Source organism: Chaetodon trifascialis, chromosome 17 (genome assembly GCF_039877785.1).
Source record: "Chaetodon trifascialis isolate fChaTrf1 chromosome 17, fChaTrf1.hap1, whole genome shotgun sequence".
In the NCBI taxonomy this organism is placed as follows: Eukaryota; Metazoa; Chordata; class Actinopteri; order Chaetodontiformes; family Chaetodontidae; genus Chaetodon; species Chaetodon trifascialis.
The window spans coordinates 9,632,565-9,650,093 of NC_092072.1; the positions used below are offsets into that span (position 1 = coordinate 9,632,565).

Here is a 17,529-nt window from a genome sequence, read left to right on the forward strand (position 1 = left end):
ACACACATACACTGCTCAGACTGACCCAAGGAAACTGGCTTTGTATAAATACAGACTCAGATTTAGATTTGCGGTTAGAGGGAGAAAGAGGCAAGACGGATGGAAAGAAGAAGAAGGGGTGGCACACAGAGCGAGAGAGGAGTGGTACAGACAGAGAGGGTGGGGTGATTTTTGTGGTTGGGGCAACAAAAGGGGGAACTGAGAACTGGAGAGTCTGACATTTAACACTAGAATTACCGAATAGAGAAAATGCAATCATCAACGGTCGCAGCCGCTGGAAATTGAACGTGCGACAGTGAATTTCTGCATTAATCCCTGGAAGTCGCTCATTGATGACCGCCTTGTCTGGACTCATGACGCGATCAATATTGAAATGGAGTGAATAATAATTGTAGAAACACAGGAGGAGTGAGGGAAGCTGAACGCTGGGGCCACTGATTGCTACCACAGGCTGTAATTGTCTTCTAATTTGAATTAATTCCTCGTGGTATTATTAGTGGCTTTTTTGTCACCAGCGTGTTGGCAGCACACTGTACTGAACACTTTATTCAAAGTATTTTTAGCTGAGTGTGGACGTTTGTTTTATAGAAAGCTCTGACTAGACTTCACCAACTTCTATAATGCCCCCCCCCCCCCCCCACACACACACACATGTACACAAGCTTTTGGAAAGAAGCATTAGCTATAAATTGAGCGTGGCCTTCCTCACTACCAGCTTTTAACTGCAGATTTTAGAGGAAAAATCCGAAGAAAAAAAGGATGAAAGGTTTCTTTATTTGAGAAAAGCTGGTTGATGCCTTCTTTTGTCACTGGCAGGCATGTTTTTTGATGTTTGTGTGGAGTACATTGTCAGTGGCTTGGCTTTAAATCAGTCTTCACATGTGGAAGGCGTTGTCAGTTGTCAACTATGGTGATAAAACAAAATTGGTACAATTAGAGAGTTTGACTGGCTGGGGTCTCAGCGGGGCACCAGATATTTTTGCTTATTGCGCACCTTTGATCAGCCAGTCAATTTGGATGTCTAAAGTCTGGACAAAATTGTTTCCCGTATACGCAAAATCTGGAAGAAATGTCCGAAGTCTGCCTCCAATAGGTTCCAGTAAATGTTACGAAATGTGCTCGTTTCTAACATCGTTTGTCCTTCTGTCATTTTCCAGGTTGTTAAAGTGATGGTGGACTCTGACAACCGTGACTGAGGAGCTAAACCAGAACCAAAAAAAAAAAAAAAAAGACCGGACAGCAAAGAAGGGCAGCCCGCAGAACACTTCTTACACGGATCTACAACACGCTTGATCAAACTCAAAGCTGCATTGCCCAGCTGGTGAGCATCAGAGGAGCAACGGCCCTGGACCAAAGGTAGCTGAAGCTGCTTGGAGTTTAACGCCGTGCTCCGACATTCATGGACCTGTGTGGAGTTACGTGGACCTGATAAAGAAATGGTGGGATATTAGGCCGGGGCTGACACCTGCTCTCTGCGTCCCGTTATCGCGTGGAGTACAGAGGGCCAGTAGCCGAACCGCTGGCTGCTGCTGGACGCACCGTCGCGGCGCTGGGTCCAATCGAGCCGCTTCAACAGAGCTGATGCCAAGGCCAGGAGTCAGCCATGATGTTTTTATAACCTGATGAACAGCAGAGGTAGGACATTTATGATTTCATCCAATGATTTCTTTAATCCTAAATCCCTCAATATTATGTTTAATAACTTTAACAACATTATTAAATCTTTTAATTTAACCTTCATTCTGAAGTATAAAGTAAAATATAATTTATCATCACACGTGTTTGAAGTACATGTCTGCATGCTTCCACAACAGTTACGAAGTAGAGGTTGGATCACATGTATTTTCTTAAATATTTGATTATTGATCATTGATATATTCTATCAAGGGATTACTGAATATATCTAAGATTGCTCAAATCATGAGCGATTATCATTCACGAACTGGTCTCTGCTACACTTAGATTCATCCTGTAGGACTGCGTAATTTTTAAGAATTTCTCGCATTCATGCAGATTAAAATAGAAAATGCATAACAACCTTAACAGACTAAGTTTGTGATGTGTGTGTGTGTGTTTGTGTGAGTGTAGCACAGAGAGTCATGGTTTTTGCTTCAACTTTAAAGGCAGATAAAAACGAAACTACAGGCATAATTTGCTTGGATGGAAGTAGAAAGTTTCGGCCGGCGTCTGTGCCTCTCGAAGCTGGATGAGCTCGTGGGGCTCAGCAAATCAGCGTTATTGCTTTCAGCTATATTGCAGGAGATGGTTTACTGAGACCAAATGACTGGCTGATAAAATGGCGTTTATGCAGAGCTGCTCTGAGAAGTATGATGAAAAACTGCTCTTAGTCATCACTGGTGGAGGAAGTGACTCTGTGTGTGTGTGTGTGTGTGTGTGTGTGTGTGTGTGTGTTGCCTCAAAACGCTACCCATATGCTGTGGTCTTCAGGTTTAACTGCTGTACTTGCGAGGGCGGAAAACTGTTTGTGTGATTATTATCCACGTTCAGAGAAGCTGAAGAATGTCTCGGGCATCTATGGAGCGACTGACGGGAGATTACCTGTTCCTCCATCATGCCTGCATCATGCAGAGCTCATTAGTTCAGTGGTAGCAACTTAGTCAATTGTTTAAAGAGTAATCTCATGTGTACTTAGAGCAAAATATATAAGTAATTCTTACCAGCCGCGTCTTGCAAATGACATATGATGACATCCAAGCGGACTCTTTTGAACCTGTTAATTTAAATGACAAACTTTATTTTAACTTTTGGCTGAAAACCATCAGTTTGTTTACGGCGTCTTTAAATGAATCGAACAGGCCGGAGCTTCAGTTGCTGCACGCATTCATGCGTTCAAAAGCTCACACACGGTTTATTGTACTACAGGAAATGCAAATACATACAGTTGAGGTTATTGTGTTAGTGTGCACAAAAAGCTGCAGTGGTTTGTGGTGCAGGATACATTATAATAATAGCTGTGCGATTGTTCTATTGTTTCTATTGAAATACTGTGTGTGTGTGTGTGTGTGACTCCCTGCATGTGTGTATGTGTGTGTGTTTCAAGTTCATTGAGTTATGGTGTACATGTGAATATCCTTTACGCGTGTGTTTGTATGTGTGAGAGACGGAGCATGAAATTTTGGGAAAGTAGATGTGTTTGTATTTTGTTTCTCAGGACTGTGCATTTATGGCGCGCACACACACACACACACACACACACATACACTGACAATTTGTTCAGCATCACTTTGTTTTTTTTCCTATGTCATCAGTTGTACCAAGTGTATACACACACACACACACACACACACACACACACACACACACACACACACACATACAACTGCTGTGTTATACTCCTACACCTGTCACCACACACTGACGTGCTCTCTGTCTGTTTCCTTTCTCTTTCTCGCACACACTCATGCTTTTTTTTTTTTTTTTTCCTGCTGTCTCGACAGTTTTCATTGTGAACCGTTAAAAAAAAAAAAAATACAATAAAAAAGTGAAAACTGTCCACAGTGATGTGTCAGTATTATCCAAAATAACTGGGATGCTGATTCTGGAAAGAGAGTTTTACAAATGCCATTTTTCAGCGCTTTGACACAAAATTCCATTCGCTCTAACTACACTGGGGTGGTGGCAGAAGTCTTAAAGGAGAATTTCCCCAAATCTCCTTAAATAAAACTTAAACTATCTGTAAGGCTAAACACCACAAGAGGGGGAAGTGGGGACGTATTTATATGTGTGTGTGTGTGTGTGTGTGTGTGTGTGTGTGTGTGTGTGTGTGTGTGTGTGTGTGTGTGTGTGTGTGTGTGTGTGTGTGTGTGTGTGTGTGTCATTTGGGTCAGCTGACCCCTGCAGGAGGGCTTATTGGCATACTTTGTGTATTTGTGTGCTTTCATGCTGTGTATTCTTTATGGATGTCTGTTATGTGTTTGTATAGATAAATGATCGGTGCGAGCCTGAGTGTATGAGGCCTTTTGCGCACAAGTGCGGCCATATGTGCGTATGCGTGTTTGTATGTGTGTGTGTTTGTGTATGTTTTTCATTATGTGGTATGGTGGCTTTGCTTGGTGATGTTATTCAGCAGGGCGGATTGCTTTGAGCTCCTTGATGCTTTTAGCTGTGGTCTGTGTGTGTGTGTGTGTGTGTGTGTGTGTGTGTGTGTGTGTGTGTGCGTGTGTGCGTGTGTGCGTGTGTGTGTGTGTGTGTCCAACTATGTCTATGTATGTGTATGTTTGCATGCCTTCAACTGTGTATACACACATGTGCACGCCTGCACGCCTGCATATGTGTGTGTGTGTGTGTGTGTGTGTGTGTGTGTGTGTTGTGGTATTGTGTAGTCTTTGATGTGCTAGTACAAGTCAGATTTGGCAGATTTTTTTTTTTCTCAGAGTTTTAGAAAACAGGAATGTTGAGTCGGGACAATTCAGTCAGGCCCACAAGCAAGTTTGACTCTCATGCTACACACAAACACACTCGCGCACACATTACTTAAATGTTTGGGAGTTTATTTCTATGATGTAAAGCCCCACAGATGAGTTTTGCTCCTGTAACCCCGATATTGTTTTTCTTCTCATCTGTCAGTGCGTCTTCTTCTGTTTTTTTTTTTCCGGTGTCATCCTCTCGCCCTCTGTCTCTGTGTGTCACCGTGTCTCTGCCTCACACACATTAACACCACCAGTTAGAGAACGTGTGAATGTGTGTATGTAGATGTAAGCTACCTGTTGACCTCCTTGCACAAAATGGGTCAACAGGTTTGTCATTGTGTGTCTGATGATCTCATTTTCTCACAGCTTTATAGCAGGATGCACAGCTTTCAGTTCACACACACACACACACACACACACACACACACACACACACACACACACACACACACACACACACACACACACACACACACACACACACACACACACAGGTTTTTGTATCCGTGTTTCATTCTGTACGTCATGTGGGACAGTAACAAATGTCCATTCATTACTACCTCCTTCACACACATGCACACGCACGCACACACACATGCACGCCCACTGCAGATTTTTCTCCTTGTCCCCCAAATCCCAAACAACAATTAATTCAAATTAATTCAAATTAAGACTTATTAATTATGCAGACATAGATTAATAAAGGAGGTGTCACCAGCTGTCATTGCAATTAATGACTTAATTTGTTGCTTTGTTAATGATCGACTTGTTTAAAGGGCACAGAATCAATCAAAGATCAAAGTGACAGATGTGTGTGTGTCTCATTCTCCCTGTGGCTTTCTGTGTGCAGTGTGTATGTTTACATGTTTTGTTACTGTTATTTGTAAGTAGCAGGAAATTGAGGCAGCAGTCTTTATTGTGCATTGTCTCTAATATATCGATCACATTTGGGCTGAACGCCCAGATATATTAGCAGTGAGCGTCCAAACTTGGCATTTACAACAAGTTGCAATGCTTTCAGGAGTCAAAGGGTGAGTTATTGAACTACAAGAACCATAATGCAGTGTATCACACTCATCAGAATGTGATGCTCGTGACAGTGTGTCATTGTTTCTATGCGCAGTAAGAGCATTGAATAACGATCAGCTTTTCACTCAAATTTGAGGAATTTACCCAAGTAATAAAATTTATTTCCCCCAATAATGACTTTGCTTTGGCGTGTCTCGTTCCCAGACTCGTGCCAAACTCGTGATGAATGACTTGGTCCTCGTATATGCACGCATGCCTCCTCTGAATATTGGGCTAAGTCCATTGGGCGCGTTGCAAACTAGCCCACGTACCGCTAACTGGAGCTCATTCCCAGGTTTGCAGCCCTTAAACCTTGTCAGATCTGACAGCCATGTACGGGCCAGACCTGCCTCATATTTGGAGCAACAGTCAACTAAGTGGGCCGCCTGCCCCGACACTCAGCACAGTCAGCCCAGCTTGGCTTCTGATTAGCTCTGTGATTGATAATCAGAGTGTAATGTTGCAGTAGCTTGTTGCCAGCGTTAGCCTCCAGCTTAGAATATGTCTTATTGTTATCATAGCATGGCCTGGTTAAGGTGCTTTGCTTGCTGGATGAAATGTCAACACTAATGCAGGCAGTGGTGTGCATACCACACAGTTCATTTCCAGACACACATAGTGGAAAGCACTGAAAGGTAATTGTAAAGAAGAAAAAAAGAAGTCTTCATACATACGTTTCATTTAAAAACCAAACATTAACTCAGTGTTTTATTTGTATAGTGAAGTTGCCTTGTGGGAAATACTCACGCTCTCCTCCTTATCCACCTGTCAGCCAAATCTGACCGACGTTTCTTGGCTGCATTGTTGGTTCGTTTTTCACTGCTGGTGTCAAGTCTGTTTATTTATTTAATTGTTAACTATTATTTAGTCCAGCTTTCCTGGGGTGGGAAAAAATCCATTAATCAGATTAAGACCGGTAACCAGGCAAAGCAGGGCCAATGGACCAAGCTAGTTTTCAGTGCTTCCACCAATTCGTCTTCCTCTCTGTCTGTGCCTGCGTTTGTGGCAGAGCTGGGCCTGAAATCCATTAATCAGATTAGGTTAGAAACTGACCACATAGCTAGAGGGGGGACCAGACCCCAACTAGTGGTTCAGTATTTCAGTGTTATTATACCCCAGAATTACACTCCAGGCTTGTTCATTGTGTGTGTGCATGTGTGTGCGCTTGAGGCGTGTTGTATAGACGTCTATAGATCCGTGTGTGTGGGTCTCTGATGCTGATCAAAACTGGTTAGGTGTTGTACCACGTTAGCACTCAAGCACGCGCACACACACTTACTTGAGTCTTGTAAATTTGTTAATTGCAAACACACACTAATGCTTCTCAAAAGCTTCTCCTCTTTATCTCCGTCTGTGTGCTTCCTGCGTGTGTGTGTCACTGCGTGTGTGTCACTGCCTGGTCCTGCAGTAACCCGTGCTGCACCGATTGCTCTGCAAATTTACCCTTTAATGAGGTTTGCTTGTGTTTGAGGCTACCTGTTTGTGTTTGTGTGCGTGCAGCTTGCGTGTGCGCCTATTGTCAGGGTGCGCGCAGATGTGGGTGTGTGCTTTTTGTTCAGTTTTGGCTACAACACTGTGTTGTAGCCAAGTGAACAAGTGTTAACAAGCTCTGTGCAGACTCTATTTATTTAATCCATATGCTGGTGAACTATACAGCTGTGTGCTGCTCCTGGTATGTCTGGAAGGAAAAATCACTCTGCAGTCGCAGCCGTGTCTGAGGTACAGAAATGATTGCCAAGTCAGCTCCGATGTGGCTGCTTATATTGATGAAAACTCCACCTTTTTTTTGCTTAAAGGAGCACTTTGCTGGTAACATTTTTTACTATGTATTAGTCATCGGGGTGACATGCCTTTACCGGCACTGCTGGCAGATGTTCGCTGTATCAGTGTGTAAACTTTTACTGTTCGCTTGTATACCCTGACGTCATAGGAGGAGTTTGGCCGAGATCGGCAACTTTCAGTTGCAGAGTGGATTTTATGGATTGCTTCACATTTTATAACATGTCAGTATCTATGCAGATTTGTGTGAGCCAGAGTCCACTGCTGAGGAAATGCAACAAAAGCAAACAGAGGCTCAGGCTGCTGCTGATAGTGGTGCTGCCAGTACGGCAGCTCCAGCCCCGCTGCCCAAGACGATAAAGACAGAGCTGCTGGGAGCTGACAGGCCAGTGGCTGGTGGTGGCGCTGCAGCTAGCAGCCAGCGCAGCCAGCTAAAGCAGCCAGGCTGCCTGGCAGCAGCATAACAACTTGCCAGAACAATAAAAGCAGAGTAGCTGGGGGCTGACAGATAGTTCCAACTGGTCGTTTTTTCAAGTCCAGGTGCCCATCAAAGCCAAATACAAGCGAGTCAGTCACCATGACGCAGTGAGTTTCACAGCGGACTGCTGTGCTTGTTTGACTGTGCAGAGGGAGCGCTGGTCTGTGGATCAGTGTGGGCGCAAAATTGTCCTCAAAGATAAACAGGAAGACATGAGCATCACCAGCAAGAACAAGAGAGAGATTTCTCTAAACATATACTGCGCTCATACGTCTCGGCAATGCATTATTTGTCGCTGCATAATTGCGAGTGCTGGATGTTCCTTCACAATACAGGAATGATCTCAGCACTGCGGGGCAGAACTGGGTGGAGAAAATGCAATGTTATGCTGATTAGTCACTTTGTTTAAATATTAAAGCTTCTCTCAACAGACAGCTGAACTTGTCATAGGTGATCCAGCCTGTCTTACCGTTCATTACTGTGGCAACAACAATAGCAGCTAATGGGATCAGGCAGAGGCACATCAGACAATGGATGAATAGAGCAGCAGTAGTGCTGGAAGTATGTATACTGGATATGTTTATTCATATATGTAGTTTCTTCTCTCCTCTTATGAGAGGAAGTTTTGCTCTCTGTGAGATGACTCTGTGCTCTTCTCTTTCCCTGCATCATGTCTTACATAAATCCGTCTTTTGGTCTTAACGAATCTGTATTGAGCAAGTCGACCTGGAAAATCGGACGTTTTTGACTCCGGTGCTTCGAGTCCCTCGGATACGTTCGACTGCAGTGACAAACACTGTTGAATGTGACTCCTGAATCCTCTTAGAGCCAGCTGTCAGTAACAGAACGTGAAATGTTCTATATCGTTAAGTAGATTGGAGGACCTGCTGTGTCTTTGATTACAAGAGGAAAAGGGGACAATGAGACGTTGGCAGAGAAATTGATTTAAATACTTTCACAGAAAATAAAGCTGTGACCGAAAGATTGCATGAGAAAAATATGACTTTAAACATTGTCGCTGTTAATTACTTCCAAAGTGCTGGCAGCGCACCATATTGATAGAAACGCTTAAAAGGACAGCGCTGGATTGATTTGAGAGGACGAGACAGGGAAGACTGAATGTTCAAACATGAGATTAACGTTATGATGATCTCAAGGCTGACTTAATAAGGCGGTGTCTGTGCTTTGTTTAGTTAAGATCTGCTCAAGTTTGGCACATGATTCTGCTTCAGAGATGCCATCGGTGCAGTCGCTGTGGAGTGACATTTAACTTAACATGCTGCTTTCATGTCACTTTTTAATGACGTTGTTTCTTGTCTCAAATCTTAGATTTTTTAGTGCAAGACTTCCAGTCAGCTGCCAGTTGTTCATTTTGCTGATGGGATCGAAGTTTGTATCTTCCATGATGCTTTCTCAGTCCATGTGAGCCACAGGAAAATGCTATATACTGATAGTTTTTATTGTATAAACTATCGTTCCAGGCTTGCGGCAGTAGTTGATGTTCCTGGTGTTACGCAGTGTTCTGGCAAACATGGATTATGTTTCATGAAAATTTCCTCATCGTGGTTCACCTGCTTCATTGTATTGGCCAGAATATAGCCAATCACTGCAAATCCCTGGTGGAAGGCACGTTTTCCACCGAAGAGTTGTTCACCTAGTTAGAAATAACTTACATCTTGGGCACATACACTTCACTGTTGCATTGTCAGCACAGCAGCCACATGGTGATAGACATACCCTTCAACTTTTTAGCTGTTAGTATGGGCATCACCAGTGCCGAATGGCAAGTAAATCAAATACTAGCTATTATATTAGCCCGTATACCTGTTCGGTCTCAGCTCTGTGGTGCTGAAGACTTCCAGCCTTTCGCAGACATGTGCCCCAGCTGCTTAACAGAGTAGATTTACAACCACCTCTGTTGGAATATTAAGTTGAATACCTACTTTTAGAATGGGGAAAATAACTAGCCTCTTTAATGGATAAGTGCCCTAGAATGCTTAATGCTGAGCCTCTGCGTGTGTGTCTTTGAATGTGTGTGTCTTTGAATGTGTGTGTGTGTGTGCGTGCGTGCGTGCGTGCGTGCGTGCGTGCGTGCGTGCGTGCGTGCGTGTGTGGGGTAATCTCTACGGCAGGTTCCTTGCCATTAGTGCACGACTGAACAAGGCAGCAATTCATTCTGCCGGTTTAACTGTCTGGCGTGCGTGTGTGTGTGTGTGTGTGTGTGTGTGTGTGTGTGTGTGTGTGTGTGTGTGAGAGAGAGAGAGAAAATCTGTGGATGTGATATGTGTGTGACTGTGTGGCAGGTTTCTAAGTGCAGAGTGTGTGTTGTTTTTAGAGAATTGTTTCCGTGCGCCTGTCTGCACCATATGGCCCAATGTGGAAAAAGGCCCCTTTAGGGGTCTGTGTGTATGAGAGTGTGTGTGTGTGTGTGTGTGTGTGTGTGTGTGTGTGTGTGTGTGTGTGTGTGTGTGTGTGTGTGTGTGTGTGTGAGAGAGAGAGAGAGAGGGAGAGAATGTATGTGTATTTGTGTGTATGAGTGTGTGTACAGCGGTCTGGTCTGCCCAGGGTGAAGCTGTAAAAACAAAAAGTAGAAAAAAAAGAGACTACATAGGAACAGTCATGTCAAATACTGCACCATTCTCTCTCTCTTGCACACACACACTCACACACCCGCACACACACACACACACACACGCACACACACAGTCACTCCTCTTTTTATTTATTTGATTTCCCTTCTCTGTTTTTGATAATAGTGTTTTTTTCCCCCTCGTCCTGCTTTGTTTTCTTTCTCTTGTGTGTCATTCATGTATTAGCTCTGATTATTGAGTCTAATGTGTTGTTTTACTCCAGTGATCACTTTCTGTTCTTACTTCCATAATTACTTTCTTTTCAGCATTTGTTTTTCTCGCCACTCTCTTGTCATTTTTTTTGTTCTCAAATTGGTGAAAATAATCACTTTAATTTTTCTCCCAGTAATCACTTTCTTTTCTCTTTTTGTTTTTCATTTGTCTGTTTTGTTTTTAGCTTGTCGTTTATTTTGTCTAATTGGCGTAAACCTCGGGGCTGTGGTAATGACTTTTGAGGTTAACGAGCTTCTGCTAACAATCACTCACTCACTTACACACACACACACACACATGCACAAGCAGCACACACTTGTGCAAGCCAGCACAAACTGACACACACTCTCAAGTAAGCATGTATATGCATATTGTACACAGATGTAAGCATGCACTTACAAACACATTCATGCAAGACACACATGCACAGACTGACAGGCCTCACAAAATCTGCAAGCGTTGACATTATGGCGAGAAACCAGTCACATTTGATTCATGAAGCTGGCGTACAGCTTCACTTTGAGTGCATCTGGAAGGAAAAAAAACTGCCAATGAGACTAAAGTGTGACATTTTAATAAATCATGCGCGTCGAGAAATGATTGGATCACTCCACTGGTTAACAGGTGAGAGTGGCATGATTGGCTATGAAAGGGACATCCTGGAAAGGCTCGGTTGTTCAAAAGCGAGGACGGAGCGACAACTTGAACCCGTGAACACATGATCGGGCGAAGGATGTTACTACATGAGCTCAGGAACACTTTGAAAAACATAGTTCGTTTGCAAATGATTGACAGTGTCCTGGGTTGTACAATCAAAGTGCAACGCACAAACAAGTGCAGCGCTCAATGCCTGCCAGGACAGATTGTCCAAAAGTGTCAGGGGTATTGTCGTATTCAGAGCCACCCACCATGACAAACACAATTACTCCAAAGCTGAAATAATTAAAAGTCGCGGTTAGAGCATAAATCTATAAGACTGTCAAATGATCCATGAGACATCTGTCTTTCTGTGTTGAGGACAATTGTGGTTATCAATAAAAGAACGTTTTGAAATGGGAGTTCATATTCGGGAAAGCACGTCTGAAACCAGCGGCTCCTCCCACTTTACCAACAATCGCTTTGTTTCTCTAAAAATAAAAGAAGCAGTCTGAGATGTTGTGTTGCAAAATCAGAGCGTTTTCAAAGTGTGTATGACACAGACTGAAACAGGGGACAGCATTCCCTGTGTTTAAAAGGACAGCGGTGTGATGGCATGGGTGTGTGACCAGAGAAGCAGCAGCGGATGGAAATATTGTTTCTCCCCTGAAATACTCTCAAAAACCAAAGCTTCTGTGTGCTATCATTAAAAGTTCTGCCTGTCAGCCTGAATCCCTGCAGTGACGGAGCTGCACAGGTGTGTGAGACATCCAGCTGGTCAGTCTTTTCAAAACCCTTACATTCAGCAACAGATTAAGGATTTTGGACGCATAGCTTTGAGATGCTAAATTCCACTAAGCCTTATTGATGGCAGGAGTCTGACTTGAGTCTTGACTGCAATATCCTGCTAGTTCTCCTGGTGTGAACTCTGCTTTAATCTCTCCCCGTCTCTCTCTTGCTCTCTCTGGTATCTTGATATGGTCTGTGTTCTGCTGTGACTTCTAAACATTTACATTTCTGCTTTCAAGTGCTGTTTATATATGGCCCTTATCTGCTATCTAACACACACACGCACATTAAGACAGGGACAGACGGTGAATCAAACCTTTAGTCGTCCTGACAGCAACTCTGTTGCTATGTCCATAATAGGACAGGAGGAGAGAGAAAGAGGAAGGCAGTAAGAGAAAAGAGTGCCACATAGACAGAAGGAGGGGGAGGCAGATAATTTGCCACCGGAGTGTTTTTTGGTGAGGTGAGGCGTGGAACTTCAGTGACTTTAGCTCACAGGCTTTTTGTGATACTCCACTGATCCCCTGTTGTGGGATTTCTCTTTCCATATCCCCCCTTAAATTGCAGGCTCCGCTACAGAACAGCACCCCTGGGACTGGTAGGGATTCTGTGTCTTGCTCAAGGACACTCTGGCAGGTTGGAGTCTAACAGTCACAGGGGAGACAGCTTGGCCTTGTGGTTGAAGGATGCTTTAGTCTCTCGGCCACCCTGCCCTGCTACCCTTGGCTTGTGTGCTCGAATGCTGCCCTATCTGGATAAACTCTTGACAAATTTCCAGTGTGGAAAAAACACCTCTGGGACCGATGTCTCCTCCCTCCTCTTCACTCTGTATGGTAGGACAGAAAAAGGTGCAAGGGCTGCACACTGTGCATGCACAGGGGGTTGTATTGGTGGTCCCCAGACTTTCCCAAACCCCCTAAAAGAAAATTAATTGGCCCGAATTCTGATAATCAATTAATCATTCAAATAATAAGCAAAAATGGCACAAAAATGTAGACTGAGCTTCTCAGCTGTGAGCACTTTCTGCATGTCCCTGTTTTGCATTGGATATGCAATTGGATATTGCATTGGATTTTGGACTTTGTGAAGACATTAGCATGCTAACATGCTCTCAAAGACAATGCTATCTCAATGCTAACATGCTGATGTTAAGTGAATATAATGCTCATACCATGTTCACCATCTTAGTTTAGCATGTTAGCATGCTAACATTTGCTAATTAGCATTAAGCAGTCCAAGTACAACTGAAGCTGACTGAAGTGGTTGCAGTTGGTCCTAAAGGGGGCATGAATGTGTATAGCAGACTTCCTGGCAATCCTTCCAACAATTGTTGAGACATTTCACTCAAAACCACAAATATCAACCTCACGGTGGTGCTATAAGACAAGTCAGGATCACCAAAGTCATCGGCATTCATCCTCTGGGGGCCATGAATGTCCGTTTGAATTTTCATGGCAGCCCATCCAATAGTTGTCGAGATATTTCTGTCTGAACCAAAGTGGGCTGATGTTTCCATCCCTGGAGCCATGCTGCTGAAAGCTAAACCCAGGTTTTGTGTTGGAAAAGCATGTTTTTTTCTGCTTTCCTCTGCTGGTAATCGTCTCACAATCCCCAAGTTGGAAACCACAGTTTTCAAAGACCAGAACTGCACCAGCTTCAGGTGTCAGCTTCCAGCATGACATGGAGTTAGGACACTGAGCCTGGACCGGCTCCAGAGGCGCTCCTCACAGCTGATCCTGACCTCTGACCTTCCTTTTATCCTGCAGTGAGAGAAAAGACAGTACTGTTACAGCGATGAGACAGGACTACTTTTCATTTGATCACCCAGTGACACATTGTCAGACGGCTAGAAATCGACAACGTATTTGCTGTTAACCCAATTTGACAGCGCTCATCCGTTTTCTTTTATTGAGGATAGTTGAATTTATTGCTTCAGGGAGATGTGCCATGAGTGGCAGGATGATGGAGAAAGGTAGGGCCGCAGAGGAGAGGGATTGATAGAAAGTCTTGTTACAGTGAAACTATGGTGCGAGAGAGAAAGCACAGAGGGGTAATGCACTGAAAGAGAGGGAGACAGAGAGTGGGAGGAAATGACACATAGGTGGAAAGAATCTCATCCCTGCTCCTGTCTAATGCCGGCTTTCTCTTTCTCCATCTCTGACACATTTGCACACTTTAATGTGCACACACACACACCATAATTGAACAGTAATTGAACACTTCTTATCTACTTATCCGTCCAAAGAGGTTCAAAGTAAAGATTCAGAGATCGTGTGTGTGTGTGTCTTTGCATGCGTGCGTGCGTGCGTGTGCACATGTGCATTCGCCGTCTGATTCTTATCACACTGTTTGACTCAGAGCTGCTTTTAAGGCAATGAATTCACGTCCCGTCCTCTTTCTGTCTCCCCGTCTCTTCCCTTTCGTGCTGTCTTTCTAAATCTCCCCCAGTCTCTCCTTGTGTGTTAATCTCCTTTTCTCTTTCTCTCTCTCTCTCTCTCTCTCTCTCTCTCTCTTTCCCCCCCATCTTTCTTAAGTCAGAGAACATTTATTGTCAATTTTCCTTGCCAAACACAAAGACAGCAGCTGCAACTACGAAATGTGACTAATAGGTGTTCAGCTTCCTGTGTGACATGAAATAAAATAGTGTGAAATCTAAATCATCCTCTGGACTAAATATCTCTACCTTTTTAACTCCCTAACTCCAGTTAATTGACTCACTCTCTCCATTTGTCTATCTCTGCCTCCATCTTTCCCACAGTTACATGCTCTTTGTGTTCTTTGTGGAGATAATGCTGTTGTCAATATGTATCCGAAGCATGCAGAGGTGCAGGTTTGACAGGTTTAAAGAGAACAGATAACTTTGCCAGCAAGGAGAGGAGTTTGTGTTCTCCCCCGTCTCTTTGTCAGTTGACATTATGGAGTCAAGCTTTGCACAGATTTGGTGGACATTTTGGGGACAGATTGGCTCCTCTCCCCCTCGGGATCAGTTGGTTAGACTTAAGAAACCTTCAGGTCAGCTGCCAAACGGCCTTGATGTTTTCTGTGTAAATCAACACCGGGAGATAAACTATCCGAACTGTCATGCGTTTTTCAGTTTTTGTGCTGTTGCCAGAATTGTGGTTTGTTGTATTTGACTCATGTGTAACTGAAGCGGTGCGAGTACAAATATTAAGTACAGGCAACAGGTAGTGATTGACGGCAAGGGAGATAGCCAAAAGGCAGATAGAGGGGATAACAGTCAGTTACACCTCTGGCTAATTTCCCCATTGATGCCCATGTATAGTGTTTGACATTTTACAATACACAATCTGTGGTTTGGCCTCAGGGCTGTGAACCATTTTCTAACATGCAGAAGACACTTTCAGCTGTCAATTTCAGTAAAAGTTGAACATGGAGAAATGGAGGAAAGTCTCAGCAGCGCACAGAGCTGTGTTGTGTTTTTTTTTTTTTGTCATTCATCAGCGGTGTAGATCAGAGAGAGATTAGAGAGACGAATAAAAAGAGATGAAAAGAGGGGAAAGACAGAGGGAGGGGCTGGGTATAAAATAAGAGATGAAAGGATTTAGGGTGTAGTAACAGCTAGATAGGTTTAAGCACTAAACCCTATGTGTTTGTGCGCGTCCATGCTTGCATTTGTGCGTATGCATGTGGATTTTGATGGGTGTACCAGCAGTTAGATGGGTGTGAGAACTAAAGATTACATACCTTTGCTCTTATTACTGATCCACACCTGAATCTCTTGCAAATCTTTGACCTACTTAAGTTGTCCTGATCTCGTTGAGGTCGCATGACTTATCGTCAGCATGCGCTTAAAAGAGGCTGATAAGTTCTGACAGAACAGGCAAGATAGGGTGTGTTAAGCTTTGTCATTATTTTAGGCCCGGTGAGCTGATAGCTAACACTCATTGGATCGCACACCCTCAGACAAAAAGGCCTCCCCAGGTGAGATCAAGAGTTGTGCCAATATCTTTGTATAAGCCGAAAAAATTGCCCAATCCTCTGAGTGATAGAATCAGTCTTTTTCCAGGTTTATCTCGCAGCCGACAGACACGTTGTGTCGCTATCTTTTGTATTCACAGTCCTGTTTACTTCATTTGACAGGCGGAATAAATAAGCAGGAACACTGAAAGGCACAGACACACAAAGGGCCGGTTTGACCTCGCGTAAAGGAAGAGCTCAGTGACGATCGTACAGCAGAAAGAGATTCCACACTGCTCATCAGCTGCTTTTAGGCACTCTGTGCGATCAGTACAGCGGGATGCTTCAGCTACATGCATCCACTCCCACAGCTGTGTTCCTCTAATGAGATCTGTATCTGCACACGCTACCGGTAATCCTACGCGATGAACTGTGCATGTTGCTCGTATTAGACAAGTCAGGTGTAATGCTGTGTCTGCCCTCAGGACAGAATATGGTAAAAACAGCCTAACTGATGTCAAAGTGAATTTCCACAGCAGGTGTTTACAGGGGGCTCTGTTTACATGCCGCTGCTTGCTCTTTTTCTCTTATTATCCAAAGTGCATTTCAGAGGGGGCGCCGGCACCTGCTCCGCGACGCGCCATTAAAGACTGATAACATTCTGTCGATATTTCAGTCAGAGGACCCTTGTCAAGACCCGTAAAATCATCCAGAGCACCCTGAGACAGATAATCACAGCTGATCGATTTCAGTTTTTCACGTTGAGAATGCAGAATTGGATCAGATGTGGTCGAAGTACATTACGCTCTCCTCCTTGGTGTGCATACGCAGCTGTGTAGGTAGATCTATGGGCAGCTGTAGCCGTGTGATTTTAGCAGATTGGTAGCTTTGTGCCAGGAAACAGTTCAAATATGAGATGCATGAAACAAAATGCATAATCAGGTGTGTGCTTTAATCCAAAGTGACCTGCTGATATTGACGGCAGTGGGAATGTTATCTGCCCTTTAAAGCCGAGGAGCTTCCCATCCTGGACGCATTCTTGTTGCAATGTTCTGTTTATTATTTATTGGATTTTTTATGAGTGAAATCAAATCTCTTGTCTGGACCTTTTAAAAAATACAGAGTAGGGTTCTGCTCTTTGTCGCTGTATCTCTGTAGCTTTGTGGGTTTATTCATGTTTCGTTTGGTGATAGTTTTATTCATCATGTCCAAATCATTTATCCTCTGCAGGAACCTCATGACTGCATTACATTTCATGTACATGCACAGCAGGATCCATCTACTGTAGGTCGAAACAGCAAGTGTTCATCACGCACTTCGCTAGCAGCAACTCAAAATAAAAGAAAAAGTGCTATGATAGAGTGATGTGTGAACATAGAGGAGTGACTTTGGGTGTGAAACAAGACAATAGCGTTCTGCCTATTGACCTTTGCATGTGTGTTTACATGTGTACTTGCAGTTTGTTTATACACTTAAAAAATTCTATTTTTTTTCCTAAAAACCTTATTGCGATAAACCTAAAGTGTTCAACTGTGTGTGTGTGTGTGTGTGTGTGTGTGTGTGTGTGTGTGTGTGTGTGTGTATCATT

At 43.6% G+C, this 17,529-nt stretch overlaps 1 protein-coding gene across 5 annotated transcripts in view; it reads left to right on the top strand.

Moving 5' to 3' along the window:
• The window catches only part of trps1 (trichorhinophalangeal syndrome I), a 114,118-nt gene that overhangs the window by 19,440 nt on the left and 77,149 nt on the right, over nucleotides 1-17,529 (top strand). For all 5 annotated transcript variants that reach the window (XM_070985215.1, XM_070985218.1, XM_070985219.1 and 2 more), the window contains exon 2: nucleotides 1,158-1,635. In XM_070985215.1, coding sequence (XP_070841316.1) covers nucleotides 1,623-1,635 — 13 coding nt within the window. In that variant the 5' untranslated portion in view covers nucleotides 1,158-1,622. The remainder of the gene's footprint in view (nucleotides 1-1,157; nucleotides 1,636-17,529) is intronic.